This window comes from Neopsephotus bourkii, unplaced genomic scaffold (genome assembly GCF_033783945.1).
Source record: "Neopsephotus bourkii isolate Nb327-2 ecotype Australia unplaced genomic scaffold, CSIRO-AGI_Nbou_v1 NB_1485, whole genome shotgun sequence".
Taxonomy (NCBI): domain Eukaryota; kingdom Metazoa; phylum Chordata; class Aves; order Psittaciformes; family Psittacidae; genus Neopsephotus; species Neopsephotus bourkii.
The window spans coordinates 47747-65107 of NW_026901961.1; the positions used below are offsets into that span (position 1 = coordinate 47747).

At 41.4% G+C, this 17361-nt stretch overlaps 1 protein-coding gene across 1 annotated transcript in view; it reads left to right on the top strand.

Annotated features, from left to right (window-relative positions):
- The window catches only part of LOC133220855 (chromodomain-helicase-DNA-binding protein 1-like), a 44610-nt gene extending 29422 nt beyond the window's left edge, over positions 1–15188 (top strand). Inside the window, 5 exon segments of the mRNA XM_061369259.1 lie at positions 5364–5542; positions 12144–12240; positions 12831–12888; positions 13800–14010; positions 14209–15188. Coding sequence (XP_061225243.1) covers positions 5364–5542; positions 12144–12240; positions 12831–12888; positions 13800–14010; positions 14209–14572 — 909 coding nt within the window. The 3' untranslated portion in view covers positions 14573–15188.
- The last annotated feature ends 2173 nt before the right edge of the window (positions 15189–17361 follow it).

Sequence of the window (17361 nt, forward strand, 5' to 3'; positions counted from 1 at the left end):
TGGAAGCAACCACCAGATGGCTAGAAACATATGCTGTGCCCCACGCCACTGCCTGAAACACTATCCTGGGCCTTGAGAAACAGTTCTTGTGGCGACACAGCACCCCTGAGAAAATTGAGTCAGACACTGGGACTCATTTCCAGAATAACCTCATAGACCCTTGGGCCAAAGAGCACAGTATTGTGTGGGTATATCACTTCCCCTATCATGCACCAGCCTCTGGGAAAATCAAATGATACAATGGACTGTTAAAGCCTATACAGAGCAATGTGTTGTGGGATCTTCAAAAATATGAATATCCATTTAGCAAAAGCCCCCTGGTTAGTCAACACTAGAGGATCTGCCAACTGGGCTGGCCCAGCCCAATCAAAACTATTGCATATTGTAGAGGGGAATAAAGTTCCTGTGGTGCATGTGAAGAACATGCTAGGGAAAATAGTTTGGGTTATTTCTGCTTCAGGCAAAGGCAAACCCATTGGTGGGATTGCTTTTGCTCAGGGACCTGGGTGTTACTTGAGTAATGCAGGAGGATGAAGAAGGCCAGTATATACTTTAAGGGGATTTGATTTACGTGAAAATAGCCACTGAATTTAACTATGTGATGTTAATTACTTTGTATTACTACATATTGTCACTTTGGCTATATGTCTGTTGTGGCTCTATGTCCATCACCACAGTCAGCACCTCACAAAGCCCTTTTTTCCTACTCTGGATTTAAGGATCTGAACTCGGCTCCTTTTTTATCTCCATATTAAAGAATGAACTTTAATTAAACTGTACAAGCACAGTGGTAATGGAATCAGAACTGGGTTCAGCATGCAACAATCCAGCACCTCACACCACCTTTCCTGCCCTGAAAGACTGTTATAATAGATGGAGCCTGAGATCATGGACTATATGTGCTCAACGTACTTTATTAGGGATAGTCCATGGACTAAGGAAATATCTGTATGTTTATATATGTATCTATCAAAAGGCAGGAAAGTTGATGGTTTTCTGGCATGACGTCAATGATATGGAATAAGAGATAGATACTGTCCTGGTTTCAGCTGCAATAGAGTTAATTTTATTTTTTGTAGCTGGTACAGTGCCGTGTCTTGGCTTTAGTCTGGGAATAATGCTGATAACACACTGATGTTTTAATTGTTGCTGTGTAGCACTTGCCCTGATCAAAGACTTTTCAAGTCTGTCATGCTCTGCCAGCGAGGAGGGACACAAGAAGCCCAGAGGAAGCAGAGACAAGACACCTGACCCAAATTAGTCAAAGGGATATTCCATACTGTGGCACATCATGCTCAGTATATAAATTAGGGAATGTTATGTGGAAGGGAGTGATCACTGCTCGGGTCAGGCTGGGTATCGGTTGGTGAGTGGTGAGCAACTGTATTGTGCATTACTTGTGATTTCTGAGCTTTCATTTCTTTTTTTTTTCCTACTACTGTCATTGTTGTCATTATTGGTATTCTTTCTATTATCACTGTATTTTATTTTACTTATTAAACTGTTCTTATCTCAATCTGCAGGTTTTCAGTTCTTTACATTCTTTATACTTTCAGGAGAGATTATTTCAGGAAAGGGTACTTCAAAGACCCAAAAGGGTATCAATGTGCTTTTGGTATAGCTGCCTTGGAGATGGAGGAAATTAAGCAGCTGTCCACATTGCATAGTCTCTCAAAGGACCCTTCTGTTGTTGGGTTCCTGAAGGTCAAAGAACACAGCAGTGCACTGGTGGCAATATCGCACCAACCAAGACTTCCTGATTTGCTTCCATAAGCTGATCTGTAGACAGGAGAGCCAAGTAGTGATCAGCAGGACCTCCTCACCCTTTAATAGCCCCATATGGCCAGTGCAAAAGTCAAATGGAGACTAACAGTAGACTGTTGTGGCCTGAATGAAGTCATGCCACTGCTGAGTGCTGCTGTACCAGACTTTCTAGAACTTCAGTATGAACTGGAGTCAAAGGCAGCTAAGGGGTATGCCACAAGTGATATCGCCAATTCATTTTTCTCAATCCATTTGGCCATATTTTGCTTTTACTTGGAGGGGTGTTCAGTACTCAGGGGGAAGCTCCGGAATATGTGCAATAACTTGTTGACATCATTGTGTGAGGTGATACAGCTGAAGTTTTTGAGAAAGAGAATAAAATAATCCAAATGCTTCTGAAAGCCATTTTTTCTATAAAACAAAGTAATGTCAGGGGACCTGCACAGGTCATCCAGTTTTTACTAAGAAAATGACAAGATGGACAACATCAGATCCCAGTAGCTGTGATCAACAAAATAACAGCAATGTCTCCACCAACTAATATGAAAGAAACACAAGCTTTCTTAGGTATTGGGGGGTTCTGGTTAATGCGCATCCCAAATTACAGTCTGATTGTAAGCCCTCTCTATAACCTGACAGAAGAAGAACAGTTTCAAATGGGGTACTGAGTAATAACAGGCCTTTGAAAAAATGAATTGAGAGATAGTTCATGCAGTAGCCCTTGGAAAGTTCCTGACAGTTCAAGATGTGAAAAATATGCTCTACACTGCAGCTAGGGAGAATGGTCCTATCTGGAGCTTCTGGCAGAAAGCACCAAGGGAGACTCTAGGTCTTTGGAGCTGGAGATACAGAGGATGGCCCACTATATTCCAACTGAAAAGATATATTGGCAGAATATGAAGGGGTTTGAGAAGCTTTGGAAGTGACTGGCATGGCACCATAGCTCCTATGGACTGGCCAGAAGGCAAAGCTTATAGAATGTTACCAGAGGAGGAGGTGACACTTGCTGAGGAGGCCTCACTGCACAACAAACTGACAGAAAGTTAGAAGCAATGTGCCTTGATTACTGATGGGTCCTGCCATATTGTAGGAAAATATAAGAGACAAAATGTGGCTGTATGGAGTCCCCTATGACAAGTTGCAGAAACTGCTGAAGGAGAGGGTGAATTGAGTCAGTTTGCCAAGGTGAAAGCCATCCAGCTGGCCTTGGAGATTGCTGAATGAGAAAAATGGCCAGTGCTTTATCTCTATACCAGCTCATGGATGGTGGCAAATGCCCTGTGGGGGTGGTTGCAGCAATGGAATCAGAGGAACTGGCAATGCAGAGGTAAACCCATCTGGGCTTCTGCACTGTGGCAAGATATCACTGCCCCGGTGCAGAACCTGGTGGTGAATGTATGCCACATGGATGTACCCAAGAGTTGGGCCACTGAGGGACATCAGAACAACCAACAGCTGGATCCGGCTGCTAAGATTGAAGTGGCTCAGATGGATTTAAATTGGCAACATAAGGGTGAAATATTTTTAGCCCTGTGGGCCCATGACACTTCAGGCCATCAGGGCAGAGATGCAACATACAGATGGGCCTGTGATCGAGGGGTGGACTTAACAATGGACACTATTGGCTAGGTTATTCATGAATTTGAAGCGTGCTGCAATTAAGCAAGCCGAGCAGCTAAAGCCTCTCTGGTATGGAGGACAATGGCTGAAGAACAAATATGGGGAGGCCTGGCAGATTGACTATATCACACTCCCACCAACCCACCAAGGCAAGTACCATGTGCTTACCATGGTGGAAGCAACCACCAGGTTGCTGGAAACATACGCTGTGCCCTACGCCACTGCCCGGAACACTATCCTGGGCCTTGAGAAACAAGTCTTATGGTGACATGGCACCCCAGAAAGAATTGAGTCAGATAATGGGACTCATTTCCAGAATAACCTCATGGACGCTTGGGCCAAAGAGCATGGCCTTGAGTGGTTATATCCAATCCCCTATCTTGCACCAGCCTCTGGGAAAATCAAATTGTGCAATGGGCTGTTAAAAACTACACTGAGAGCAATGTGTGGTGGGACTTTCAAACACTGGAATACACATTTAGCAAAAGTCAACACTAGGGGATATGTCAACAGTTCTGACACCGCTCAATCAAAACTTTTGCATACCTTAGGGGAGGGGGTAAAGTTCCTCTAGTGTATGCAAAGAATCTGCTGAAGAAAAGAGTCAGGCTTATTCCTGCCTTGGGCAAAGGCAGACCCACTTATGGATTGCTTTTACTCAAAGACCTGGTTGCACTTGGTGGTTAATGCAGGAGGATGGCTAAGTCCAATGTGGGATTTAATCTAGGGTGAAAATAGCCAGTGAACTGGACTGTATACTGCTGTATGACATTGGATATTGTCGCTTCCATGGTGGCTATGCACCCATCTCCACCACTCTGGATTTGAGTATCTGAACCTGACTCCCTTTTGATCACTATATTAATGAAGAATGAACTTTGACAAAACTGGACAAATGCAGCGGTGATGGAATTGGAACAAGCTTTAGCATGCAACAATCCAGCACCACACACCATCCATCTTTTCTGCCCAGAAAGACTTTTACTGCAGATGGAGCCCCAAGTTGTGGACTGAATGAAAGCAGCGAACTTTTGTAGGGATGTTCCATAGACTAAGGGAATGTTATCTGTGTGTGTACGTATATCTCTGTCTAAAGACAGGAAAGGTGATTGTGGAAAGTGTGAGACCTGGCCTGACATGACTGCTATGGAGTAAGGGGTGGACACTCTCCTGGTTTGTGCTGTGATAAGGTTAATTTTCTTCCTATTAGCTGGTACAGTGCTGTGTTTTGGCTTTAGTCTGAAAATAATGCTGATAACACACCGATGGTTATTGGTTTTTATGCCAATAACACACTGCTGCTTATTGGGTTTTTTTCCTTTCCCCTTTTAGCTTTAGATTCTCTCCCCTTGTTATTTTCATTAGTAGTAGTAGTAGTATATTGCACTTTAATTATTAAACTGTTCTTATCTCAGTCTGCATGTTTTAAATTATTTCAGTTCTCCTCCCCATCCCACAAAGGGAGGGGGGAAGTGCAGGGGGTGAATGAGCAGCTGCACAGTACTCAGTTGCCAGCTTCATTTAAACAACAACAATCTACTTAAAATATATTTAATATTCTCATACTTAATCCTTACACTGATTTTGTATCACTTTCAATATCCTGAAAAGTGAAATAAGTCTTGCCCTATATACTTGTGTTGAAAATTGAAGCCATGATTGTAAAACCTATAGTAATTCCTTTCCCTGAGAAAATCTTTTATATTAAAGTAGTGCTTTCTTAAATCTTTTATAGTTCTTGCATACAATCTAATGCTTTCATATAGGAGTGAATTTTCAACTGGATTTAAATTGCTAATTTTTCTAACTGTAACCTTGTAGTACAATTAAAAGAGCTGTTAGCAAAGACTTGTTTTGCATTTGGCTTACAACAGTACTGTCTTTGCCTGTATAAATAGCACAGTAAGAGTGGGTCATGTTTTACAGTTTTTATTATAATTTGTTTTCCTTTGAATTAAAGTATTCCTTATATTTTATAGTGCAAAGAAAGAATGAGGCCTGTCAAAGCAGCATTGAAGCAACTGGATAGACCAGAGAAAGGCCTTTCTGAAAGGGAACAGCTTGAGCATACTAGACAGTGCCTAATAAAAATTGGGGACCACATTACTGAATGTCTAAAGGAGTACACAAATCCTGAACAAATTAAACAATGGAGGAAGTAAGTTATTCTGTATTATTTTTCTTGAAAAAGGAAAATCCATAATAGCTTCTATTAAGCAGAATATTTTAAAATTATTTCTCTTGTTTCTTCTTCTCCTTCCTTGTATTTTTCTGTTGTATTAAATAAGGACTTATAAAAAGATAGCTCCACCTTTTAATGGATTCACTTTTTCATACTTGTATAGCAATGCATTTTGTCCAGTAGGTGGAGTCATCTTAAAACCAAAAGCAAACAGAAAATAACTGTATTTAGAGTATATTTAATGTTTTGTGGAAAAGAGTATTTATCATTAAAGAATCTGGCTTTTTCAGCTTTGAAGTTTGTTTTGTTTTGGGTTTTTATTCATGCTAAAAATATGCCATTATAAATTTGTGTGTTGAAGCTTGAATGATTTTGAGGTGCAAAATCCTTTATTATTTTTAAAAATATACTCTAAAATGCAAACAGACATTAACTATGTCTTTATAACAAAACATTTAGCATACCATACACAGAGATATATTATTTTAAAATGAAAGAAGAGTTTTAAGTGTTCTTGTGCATTTGTGAGGTGATAACTTCAGAAAGAAACAAGGAAAATGTTGGTTTATAAACTTGTTATATTTTGTTGGTATGTTCTTAATTCAGCTTGAGTTAGTTTTATGATAATGTGCACTTTAAACCTCTATGGTTACAAATCTACCCTGCACTTCTATATATGACAGTGAAATGCTTAATTTCCTTGCAGACTGTTTTTAACATAGAATATTTCCGCTGTTTGTACTTGCTTTACTTCAAAATATTAGGATGGACTGAAATACAAAAACAATATCCATGTCTTAAAGACACCTTGATAAACATATTTTTTTTAATGTGGAAATCCATAGTACAGCAGCTATAATATTAACTCATAATACTGCTACAGTACCATATAAATATTATTAAAATATGTATTTCATCTTTCTAATAAGACATAGAATTTAGTAAAGGTTTTCATTTTATATTTCTTATGCAGATGTCATTGTCACACCATTGGCTGGTTGTGTCAAATTTTGCAAACCTCTAGGCCAAAGCTATAATGTTTTGTCCTGGGTTCGGGAGTAGCAGTCATTTATTCTTCTTCTTAGTAGCTGGTGCAGAGCTGTGCTTTTGACTTTCGGCCTGGGAACAGCGCTGATAATACCGATGTTTTTAGTTACTGCTCAAATGTTTAGTCTGACCAAGGACTTTGTGAGTCTCGTGCTCTGCCAGGGAAGAGGGGAAACTGGGAGGAAGCAGAGACAGGAAACCTGACCCAAAGTAGCCAAAGAGGTATTCCATACCACAGCATGTCATGCCCAAGATGTAACTGAGAGTTACCTGGAAGGGCTAGTTCACTGCTTGGTTGGGCTGGGTATTGACGTGTGGTATTTTATGCTCTTCCCTTGTTAATTCCCTTATCATTATTATTACTGGAAGTAGCAGTAGTGGGTTTGTGTTATACTTTAGTTACTGGGCTGTTCTTATCTCAGCCCATGGGAGTTTCAGTTCTCCTCCCCATCCCTCTGGGAGTGGGGCGTGGGTGGAGAAATGGGGGGAGTGAGCAAGTGGGCTGCGTGGGTTACTGACTGCAATTAAACCACAACAGTTCTTTTTGGCACCCAACATGGGGCGATAATGGTACCCCAAGCTAGCCAAAGCGATATTCCATACCACAGCACGTCATGCCCCATTATATAAACTTAGGGAGTTACCTGAAAGGCCAGATCACTGCTCGGGTCAGACTGGGTAGTGGTTGGCGTGTGGTGAGCAATTGTATTCTCTCCCCTTGTTATTTCCCTTGTCATTATTATTATTATTGGCAGTAGTAGTAGTGGTTTTGTATTATGCCTTAGTTACTGGACTGGTCTTATCTCAACCCGTGGGAGTTACATTCTTTCAAATCTCCTCCCCATCCCTCCTTTAGTGGAGGAAGGAAGAAAAGCGGGAAGTGAATGAGCAGCCATGTGGTTCTGAGTTACCAGCTGGGCTTTAACAATGACAGTTCTTTTTTTGGTGCCCAATGTGGAGCATGAAAGGTTGAGGTAACAATAGATCTGAACAGTGTTTCTAATCATATCTGTGATAAGCATTCATTGTTTCAGATTAATAGTCACTCATCATAATGCTGATTTATTGGCTCTCAAAGTTGTTGTTCCTGATCTCACAGTTTCAGTATGTTGTACCTTACTTGCAGCTTGTATTTGCTGTGTTAGTGTTTCTCAGGTGGGGGGCTTGGGCTTAGGTTCTTGTCTCATTGTACTTTATGGTAATGACTTGTAATACAATAGAATCATTGATCATGAAACTGATATGGTTTATGTTCCCAGTGTGGTTACCACCTCTATACTTTGGGAGGTATATAATAGAAGTGCTTAGCAATTGCACATTTTTTTCTCCTTCTCGGGTGGTCAACCTGTGAAGGAGAAATTCTCTTACCCTCCCAGCCCCCACCCCCCAAGACCGTTTGCAGCATCATTTGAGAGTTTTGATGTTTTTGAATGGCCTTTACATACCCTTGAGACCTGTTTCCTGATTGTGATGGAGATCACCATGTTGGCACACATACAGAGTGTGTTTTGCCCACGAACATTTTGTCTGGTCCTGAGAATTAAGCAGAGTCTGGTTTGGGTCTTGACTGGGGTTAAGCGACGATATAGGAGGACCAAGAGATTTTCCTCAAGGATGGACAGCCATTAGTGGCAGGGTGTGTGGGATAGTATGGGCAAGTATCTAGGTCAGTGGGCTCCTTCAGTGCTTTGGAATTTCACCACTGAACAAGTGCAAAATCAAATCCAAAATCCAAGGCCTATGCTTACAGGGCCTTGTTCAATGCTTTCCAGCACCTTCAAAAGGAAAAAAAATGTCCCTGGATCTGAGGGCAAAGAAACAGTCAGCGCACCTACTCCAGCTCCAAGTACAGCAGTTACACCAACCCCAGCAACAAGTACAGTAGCTACCCAAACTTTGACCGCAACAGACAGTGCAGCTACTCCAGATCCAAGCACAGAAGCTACACCATCCCCAGCAACAAGTACAGTCGCTACTCAAACCACAGTGATAATCACTGCACCTAAACCAGAGGACCAATTCATACCAATATTGGTTGCCCCTGTACACCAGAGAAAAAACAAAAAAGAGGCAAGAAAGATGAAGCAAGGTGAAGAAACAATGTACTTGCCACCCGGGACAGCATCTGATCAGGAATCATCATCACATGACAAAAAAAAAGAAGAAGAAGTGACTTCTAGACCTCAGACCTCAACCGAGCTACGGAATATGTGAAAAGATTTTACCCGTCAACCAGGGGAGCACATCATCACATGGTTGTTCCAATGCTGGGACAATGGAGCCAAGTCACGAACTAGAAGGTAGGGAAGCCAAGCAGCTGGGATCACTTTGCTAGAGAAGGGGGAATCGACAACTCAAGTGCAAGAGAAAACAGTCCCTCAGCCTTGGGTGGCAGCTCGTGGCAGCTCTTGGCAGCTATAAAAGAAAGGTTTCCATACAAGGACGATGTTATGTGTCGTTTGGCCAAGTGGACTACTATAGACAAAGGCATCCAGTCTCTGAGGGAATCAGCCGTTGTAGAGATGATCTATCACATCAAGCTGAATAACGGGGATATACCCATAGATTCAGATGAAGTCGAATGTACATGTCCCATGTGGCGAAAACTTACACGGAATGCACCGTCATCATATGTCCATTCATTGGCAACAGTAACCTGGAATGACATAGTACCACTACCAGTGGATGAAATGCTTCATCAACTCTGAGATTTCGAAGACAATCTCACCCCTTCCATCATCTCAGCTGTAGAAAAACTGTCCCAGGATCTCAAACAATTGAGAGACAATCTATCTGATCAATCCAGCTCCTCACATCTACCAACACACGTTTCAGCTATTAACAAAAGGGGTCCTACTTTTCGAGAGAGAAGATACAGGAGGTAGGTGACACGGGCCACCTTATGGTTTAACCTGCAGGATCACAGAGAAGACATGACAAGGTGGGATGGAAAACCTACCTCAGGTCTGGAGGAATGGGTGCATGAACTGAAGAGGAGAACAAAGGTTGAGGCTGATCATCCCATGAAAGCTGCATCTTCAGTCTCTGGTGAGCAGTTTCCCAGATGGAGTGGAAGTGTTGATTTTACTCCTGTGATAAAGACTAATCCCTGTCAAGAAGATGTAAGTGACCAATGTGGTAATGACTATTAGAGGGGACCTGCCTCCAGCTAGGCAGAGGTAAGGGACAGTCAGATTTACTGGACTGTGTGGGTCAGATGGCCTGGCACATCAGTCCCACAGAAGTATAAGGCTCTAGTAGATACTGGTGCACAGTGTACCCTGATGCCATCGAGCTGTCAAGGGGTGGAACCCATCTATATTTCTGGAGTGACAGGAGGATCCCAAGAGTTGACTGTACTGAAAGCTGAAATCAGCCTGACTGGGAGTAAGTGGGAAAAGCACCCCACTGTGACTGGTCCACAGGCTACATGCATCCTCGGCATAGACTACCTCAGGAGAGGGTACTTCAAAGACCCAAAAGGGTACTGGTGGGCTTTTGGTATTGCTGCTTTGGAGACTGAGGAAACTCAGCAGCTGTCCACCTTGCCTGGTCTCTCAGAAGATCCTTCTGTTGTGGGGTTGCTGAAGGTTGAAGAACAACAAGTGCTAATTGCGACCACAACAGTGCACCGGCGGCAATATTGCACCAACAGAGACTCTCCGATTCCCATCCATCAGCTGATCCATAGACTGGGGAGTCAGGGAGGGATCAGCAGGACCCGCTCACCCATTAATAGCCCCATATGGCCAGTGCAGAAGTCTAATGGAGAGTGGAGACTAACAATAACTATCATGGCCTGAATGAAGTCGCCACCATTGAGTGCTGCAATACTAGACATGCTAGAACTTCAGTATGAACTGGAGTCAAAGGCAGCCAAGTGATATGCCACGATTGTTATTACCAATACATTTTTCTCAATTCCTTTGGCAACAGAGTGCAGGCCACAGTTTGCTTTTACTTGGAGGGGTGTCTGCCCCAGGGCTGGAAACACAGCCCTACAATTTGCCATGGACTGGTCCAGACCGCATTGGAACAGGGGCAAGCTCCAGAACACCTGCAATACATTGATGACATTATCGTGTCAGGCAATACAGCGAAAGAAGTTTTGATTAAGGGAGGAAAATAATCCAAATCCTGCTGAAAGCCATTTTTGCCATAAAAATCATAATGGAAAATTTGGGGGATAAAATGGCAAGATAGACATCACCAAATCCCCACAGATGTGATCAACAAGATAACAGCAATGTCTTCACCAACTAATAAGAAAGAAACATAAGCTTTCTTAGGTGCTGTGGGGTTCTGGAGACTGCACATCCCAAAGTACAGTTTGATTGTAAGCCCTATTTAGTAGTATTCTGTAGTCTTTTAAGCACTCCAGCTTTAAACTTTGCTAAAAGAATTCTAGACCTTAGATCTGGTATTGTCTTTAAGAGTTGATTTTTTTTTCATTTCTTCTTTCATAGCATAGATTAGGATAAAAGTTTTGTCAGGCTATTTCCATCCTCTTTCAGATTTCTCATTTGGTTTCAAATGCTTTGACCAGGCTTTGGAATTCTGTAGAAAAATCCTGGCACTGATATCTAGGAAATGAGGAATGTAGGTCAAATTTCATACACTTCAAGATTTCAAGTTTGGAAGAATCTTTACTGAGTTGTACTCAAGTTTTCTGTCATATTTCAAACTCTCAAAAGAATTGCACAAGAAATTGAACATTATGTTTTTATGCAATTGCACAAATAATTCTATTAACAGAATGCAACTTTTCATGCACTTTGCATTCTGCAGTCATTGTAATAAATATTAGAAAATGACAAATTATTAAAGGAATTAATTTCTCAAATGCTTGAAATACAGCTAAGTACTATTTGCTGTGCAGCTAGGTAATTGTCAAGGTCTGACTGGATAAAACTAAGTGTCAGAAATAATTTGTTCATGATCCCCAGAGTGAAATTAAGGCACAAACGAGGTCAAGTACCGCAATCAGTCAATTTGTTTATTATAAAAAGATAACTATTATAAAAATATTATTATTAAAAATAGAATTATTTACTAGCAATAGGACAGTTTGGAAAAAAGGATAGAAATTAAGCAAGCATTTGGAACAGATAGTGCAGAGAGATAGTCAAAACCATGGATCCAGTGGTGTCCTGAGGATCCATAGTCATCCTTAGTGAGTGGCTGCTCTGGTGATTACCTTTGTCCCCTTTTATTATGTGTTAGGGGGAAGTACATACTTCACATTCCTGGTTGATCGCACACAATGGACAGTGGAATGTGATCTCAGTTACTCACACCAATAATGGATGGTGGAGTCTTATCCCAGTTCCTCACACAGCAATCTTTGAGACAACAGACAGTGGAATGTGATCTCAGTTCAGTCTCTTACAGTAATATTCAGTGTATCAGACTTTATAATAATTTCAGTTTACTGAAGTACTGTTGAAATAGTTAAGTCCATGTTCTGTTGTATAATACAATAAAAACTAATATATGGAAGAATTATAACCTCTCTTTTCTTTTTCCTCAGAAACTTGTGGATTTTTGTCTCTAAGTTTACAGAATTTGATGCCAGAAAGCTGCACAAGCTGTATAAACATGCAATCAAAAAACGTCAAGAATCTCGGGTAACACTTTCAAGCTCTCTAAATATACAAATATATATTTTAAGTTTATAATTGTGAGAAAGTTGGGGCTGTTCAGCCTGGAGAAGAGAAGGCTGCGTGGAGACCTCATAGCAGCCTTCCAGTATCTGAAGGGGGCATATAGGGATGCTGGGGGTGGACTCTTCATTAGAGACTGTAGTGGTAGGACAAGGGGTAATGGGTTAAAACTTAAACAGGGGAAGTTTAGATTGCATATAAGGAGGACATTCTTTCCTGTTAGGGTAGTGAGGCACTGGAATAGGTTGTCCAGGGAGGTTGTGAATGCTCCATCCCTGGCAGTGTTCAAGGCCCTGTTGGACGAGGCCTTGGGTAATATGGTTTAGAGCGAGGTGTCCCTGCCCATGGCAGGGGGGTTGGAACTTGATGATCTTAAGGTCCTTTCCAACCCTAACTATTCTATGATTCTATGATTCTATGATTGAGTACACTCAGTACATTTGAAGTGTATTCTACTGTATAGTAAACTAGTCTGTTTCTTAGGACATTTTCTGAAGAATTCAGATGCAACTTTGGGATTTATCAATGACAATTTTCATATTTGTCTCTTTTAGCAACACAGTGACCAGAATATTAGCAGCAATGTGAGTACATGTCTAATTAGAAATCCAGGTAAGAAATTTTGAGCACATTATTGTGCTGGATATCTTAAATGATGGTATGGAAAATGAAAGAAGCTTAAAACTGTCTCCTAGAACTCCCATATTGCTGAATATCATAGGGATAGCTCGACTTAGTGTAATTTCACTCGTTTGCTGATGAAATACAGCTGAGCACAGATTGAGCTTGGTACTTACTGATTTTAGTAGAAAGTTATTTGGCCATTCTTTTTTTTGTATTTAATTTTGATGAGAGAGAATGGCCAACTCAACACTTCTTGGAGGTTCTGTACCTTTTTGTAGCAGTTGTAATGTCACCATATCATAAGAAAGATATTCCCTGATGACATGGTTAGCAACCATTTATATGGGATGTCTTTTACTGTTGACAATAATACTGTTTTTCTATGCTCCCACACTTGCCTTCTTATAATACTTGGTTGTATATCATGTTATGTAAAACCTTGAGTATGTTATCATGGGTTTAAAATTAGTATAATGTATTTTAGTAATGCCACTAAAAACCTTTCATCAACAAGGTGTACCTCTAAAACTGATGCGAGGACTATCTCTCCTTAGAGAGGAACTTCCTACTATTCTGTTTAAAATTGCTCTACTAGAGCACCTGGTCTCTATTCACTGCTCATTTGGACCTCTCCAGTTTGTAAGGTGGAAAATTATAGTGTTTCAACCCTACATATCTATATTTCTAGCTTGCTTGCCTTCTATTTACTTCTGAGGTTTCATTCAGTTCACTCACATTAGTGCATCCATCTTTCTATTATTTAGATATTGTTTTTCTCAAATTATAATTCCGCTTTCACATTGCTTTAAATCTGACGGGTAGAAGTGCTGTTTGAATTGGTAAAGAAAAAAAATGTATTGTGTATGAGACTTCCTTATAACCTCTGCTTTATTAAACAGGTGTTGAAAGACTGAAAGAAAATACAAACCATGATGACAGCAGCAGGGACAGTTATTCTTCTGATAGACCTTTGCCACAATACCATGATCATCATAAGGACAGGCATCAGCAAGATGCTCATAAGAAAAGTGACTCTAGGAAAAGGTCCTATTCATCCTTCAGCAATGGAAAAGACCACAGAGACTGGGATCACTATAAACAAGACAGCAGGTAAATTGCTTCAGCAATTGTAAAATCTGTTAAGAATTCCCTTCCTAGTTTTGCAGTATGCTTGTAGTAAGTACCAGAGTACCATTTCTGAGTAATGCAGAATTGCAAATAAATTTCTGTAATGCAATTTTACTTAATTGACATAATTGTAGTTCTTACTATGTGTTCAGTCATACTAATATAAGTAAATCTTTTCAGATACTATAGTGATAGTAAGCATAGAAAGTTGGATGACCACAGGAGCAGAGATCACAGGTCAAACCTGGAAGGAAATTTAAAAGACAGTCGGCCTCATTCAGATCACCGTTCCCATTCAGACCACAGGATACTTTCAGATCACCGTTCCACTTCAGAGTACAGCCATCATAAATTTTCCAGAGATTATAGGTACCACTTAGACTGGCAAATGGACCACAGAGCTTCTGGTAGTGGCCCAAAGTCACCATTAGGTCAGAGGTCTCCTTATGGTTCAAGGTCTCCTTTAGGACACAGATCTCCATTTGAGCACTCGTCAGATCATAAAAGTACACCTGAACATACATGGAGTAGCCAGAGAACTTAACAAAGACTGCCATTTTTTTGATCTTCTTTTAGCCATATGCAATAAGATACACAGTGACATGAAAGCCTTACATGACTTGAAAGACATGGGCTGGATATTCTGTCAGTAGCAGTATTGTCACTTCTTTCCAGAATGCATTATCTATTATCCCAACAATTGAAAAATATTTTTGTATTTAAAGTTTATGCTGCACATGTGGCACTTCTTTTCCTTTTTCTTTTCCCCTCTTTAAGAAATGGAAAATGTTTACTTTTACTGGGACCTCAACACTGCCCCATTCAGACTGGATCTTATAAGACTGTTTTTAGGCTGAGCACATTTCAATTTATGTTTTTAAATGAATTTTTAAACACTGACCTGTAGTCATATTTCAGGAAAGAATTAAGAGTTTGTTTCGTTTTCTTAGTAAAGAGTTCTCAAGGACTTCATCTTACTTTCCAAAGCTATTTCTTTACGTTGTACACTGCAACCACGTTGCCGCTTTTCATCACAAGCTTGAATATTTAACTCCTGTACCTATAGCTGTAAAATACCCAGGATTTCTCCTGTTTGTGATCAGTTGTAATAACGCCTTTTTACAAAACAAAATAAATGGCTGAAAATTATTGCAAACTAATTGAATGAGCTTTCTTTTTTTTTCCTTGTTCCATTCCCCACCAACTCAGGCCTTGTCACAAGTATGAAACAAAGTCACAAAGTACTAACAATTTTTAATAAAATATCTTTATGAAATCACTGTTGAGAATACAAAAATGGGGAAATGCAACATTTTTATTTCATTTAATGCCCTTGTTTTATTGGATGCTTCAGATACATGTTTTGTTTTTATTTTTTTATTAAACTGTCAATATTGTGATTTGTTGTACTGAAATGGTAGGAAATATTCAGCTAAACTATCTGAAAAGTTTTTTCCAGTCCACTGGTTTTAAAGGAGTGTTTAATATCCAAGTCAGCCAAAATTTATTGAAAATATATGTTTTCCTTCTTAAAATGGGCAATAATGTCGAATCTGCTATGCAGCCAATTACTATATTAGGTTTGAATGGCTTTCTATTAAAAGAATTATTACAATGTACACTTATTGCGAGTAGCTGAGGTGAGTAGCTCGAGAGAGGACACCCTCAACACCGGAGCTGGGGGGAAGATCAGCATCCAGGAGCCTCAACTCAGAGCGGCAACAGCCACCGAAGGAGCCTCAAGTCCTCCACAGGACTTGCCCAGGAGCCAGCAGCTCAGCTGACGTTGAGCAGCTGACTCACAGGGGGCGGAGCCAGGAGGAGCGGCACCAACCCTGAGCGGTTAAAAACCTGGTCCAGGGAGCGTGAGCGACCAGGAACGCGACGAACAGAGCGGGTCAAGGCAGTTCACGCGGGATGCTGAGCACTCGCCATGTGACCAGGGCTCGGTCTGGGAGCTCTGCTCTGGCTGCCCCAGTGGTAGCCAGCGTAGGCACCCAGGGCCAATGACAGGGGAGGCTGCAGTGCAGAGCTTGGAGCTTAGAGAGTGCCTGCGCTGTCCTTGTGAGGGAAAGGTGCACAGTGGGCAGGGCTGCACTCAGTGCTCCCTGGTGGAGGTCCTCCTGCAGCAGGTGGCTGAGCTGCAGGATGCTATTAATAGGGTGCAAGATGTCAGGGTAGCTGAGAGGAAGCAGAAATGCTTGCTCCAGGCCCAAACTGAGCAGGGGCCTCAAGCTTAAACTCTAGCTCATGAAGGAAAGAAGGAGGCCATTAACCTGGGAAGTTGGGAATTAGTGACAAAAAAAACAAACGGAAAAAGGAGGAAAAGGACAATTAAAAGCAAGGGGCTTCCTCCTAAATCTATTGTCCCCACACAGAACAGCTTTACTGTCCTGCAAGAGGCTAATGAGGAAATGCACTCGCACCAGAAACAGCCAACAGATGCACTGGTAAAGAAGATCTCTACTGGTGCTGCCAGGAAAAAGCGGCAGGTCGTAGTAGTAGGGGACTCTACTTTGAAAGGGACAGAAGCACTCATCTGTCAGCCTGACGTGATCTCAAGGGAGGTGTGTTGCCTACCAGGGGCACAGATCAGGGATGCGGCAGAGATGCTGCCTGGTCTAGTAAGTCCCACTGACTATTACCTACTTCTAGTGATCCATGTGGGTGCTAGTGATATGGATAGCAGTAGCCAGGAGAACATAAAGAAGGACTACAGATCCCTGGGAGACGTGGTTAGGGGCTCTGGAGCTCAGATAGTCTTTTCATTAACACTACAGAATACAGGGGAAGACCTAAAAAAAACTAGGAGGATTAGCCAGGTTAAAAAATGGTTAAAAGGGTGGTGTCACAGTCAGGGGTTTGGGTGTCCTGAACATGGGACTCAAGTTTGTAGGCCAGATCTACCAGGGGCTGGTGGAGCTGGTCTGATAAAGAAGGGGAAGAGCAGTTTTGGTAGGAGCCTTGTTAGACTGGTCAAGGAGGCTTTAAACTAGATGTGTTCGAGGAGGGGGGCATCATTCCATCTCAACACACCCGGTCAGTTGCCAGCACCTCTAATAAATGCTCGGAGCAATGTAGATATATTCTAGTGGCTCCAGCCAATGAGCCATCTTCATTTGGAGCTCGGCTCAGATGCCTCTATGCAAATGCCCGTAGCATGGGGAAAAAACAAGAGGAATTAGAGATGTTTGCACGTCTACGGGGGTATGATATAATAGGCACTGCAGAAACATGGGGGGATGACTCCTATGACTGGAATATTGGAATGGAAGTTTACAGGCTCTTTAGAAAAGGTAAGCCTGGCAGGCGTGGAGGGGGAGTTGCCCTTTA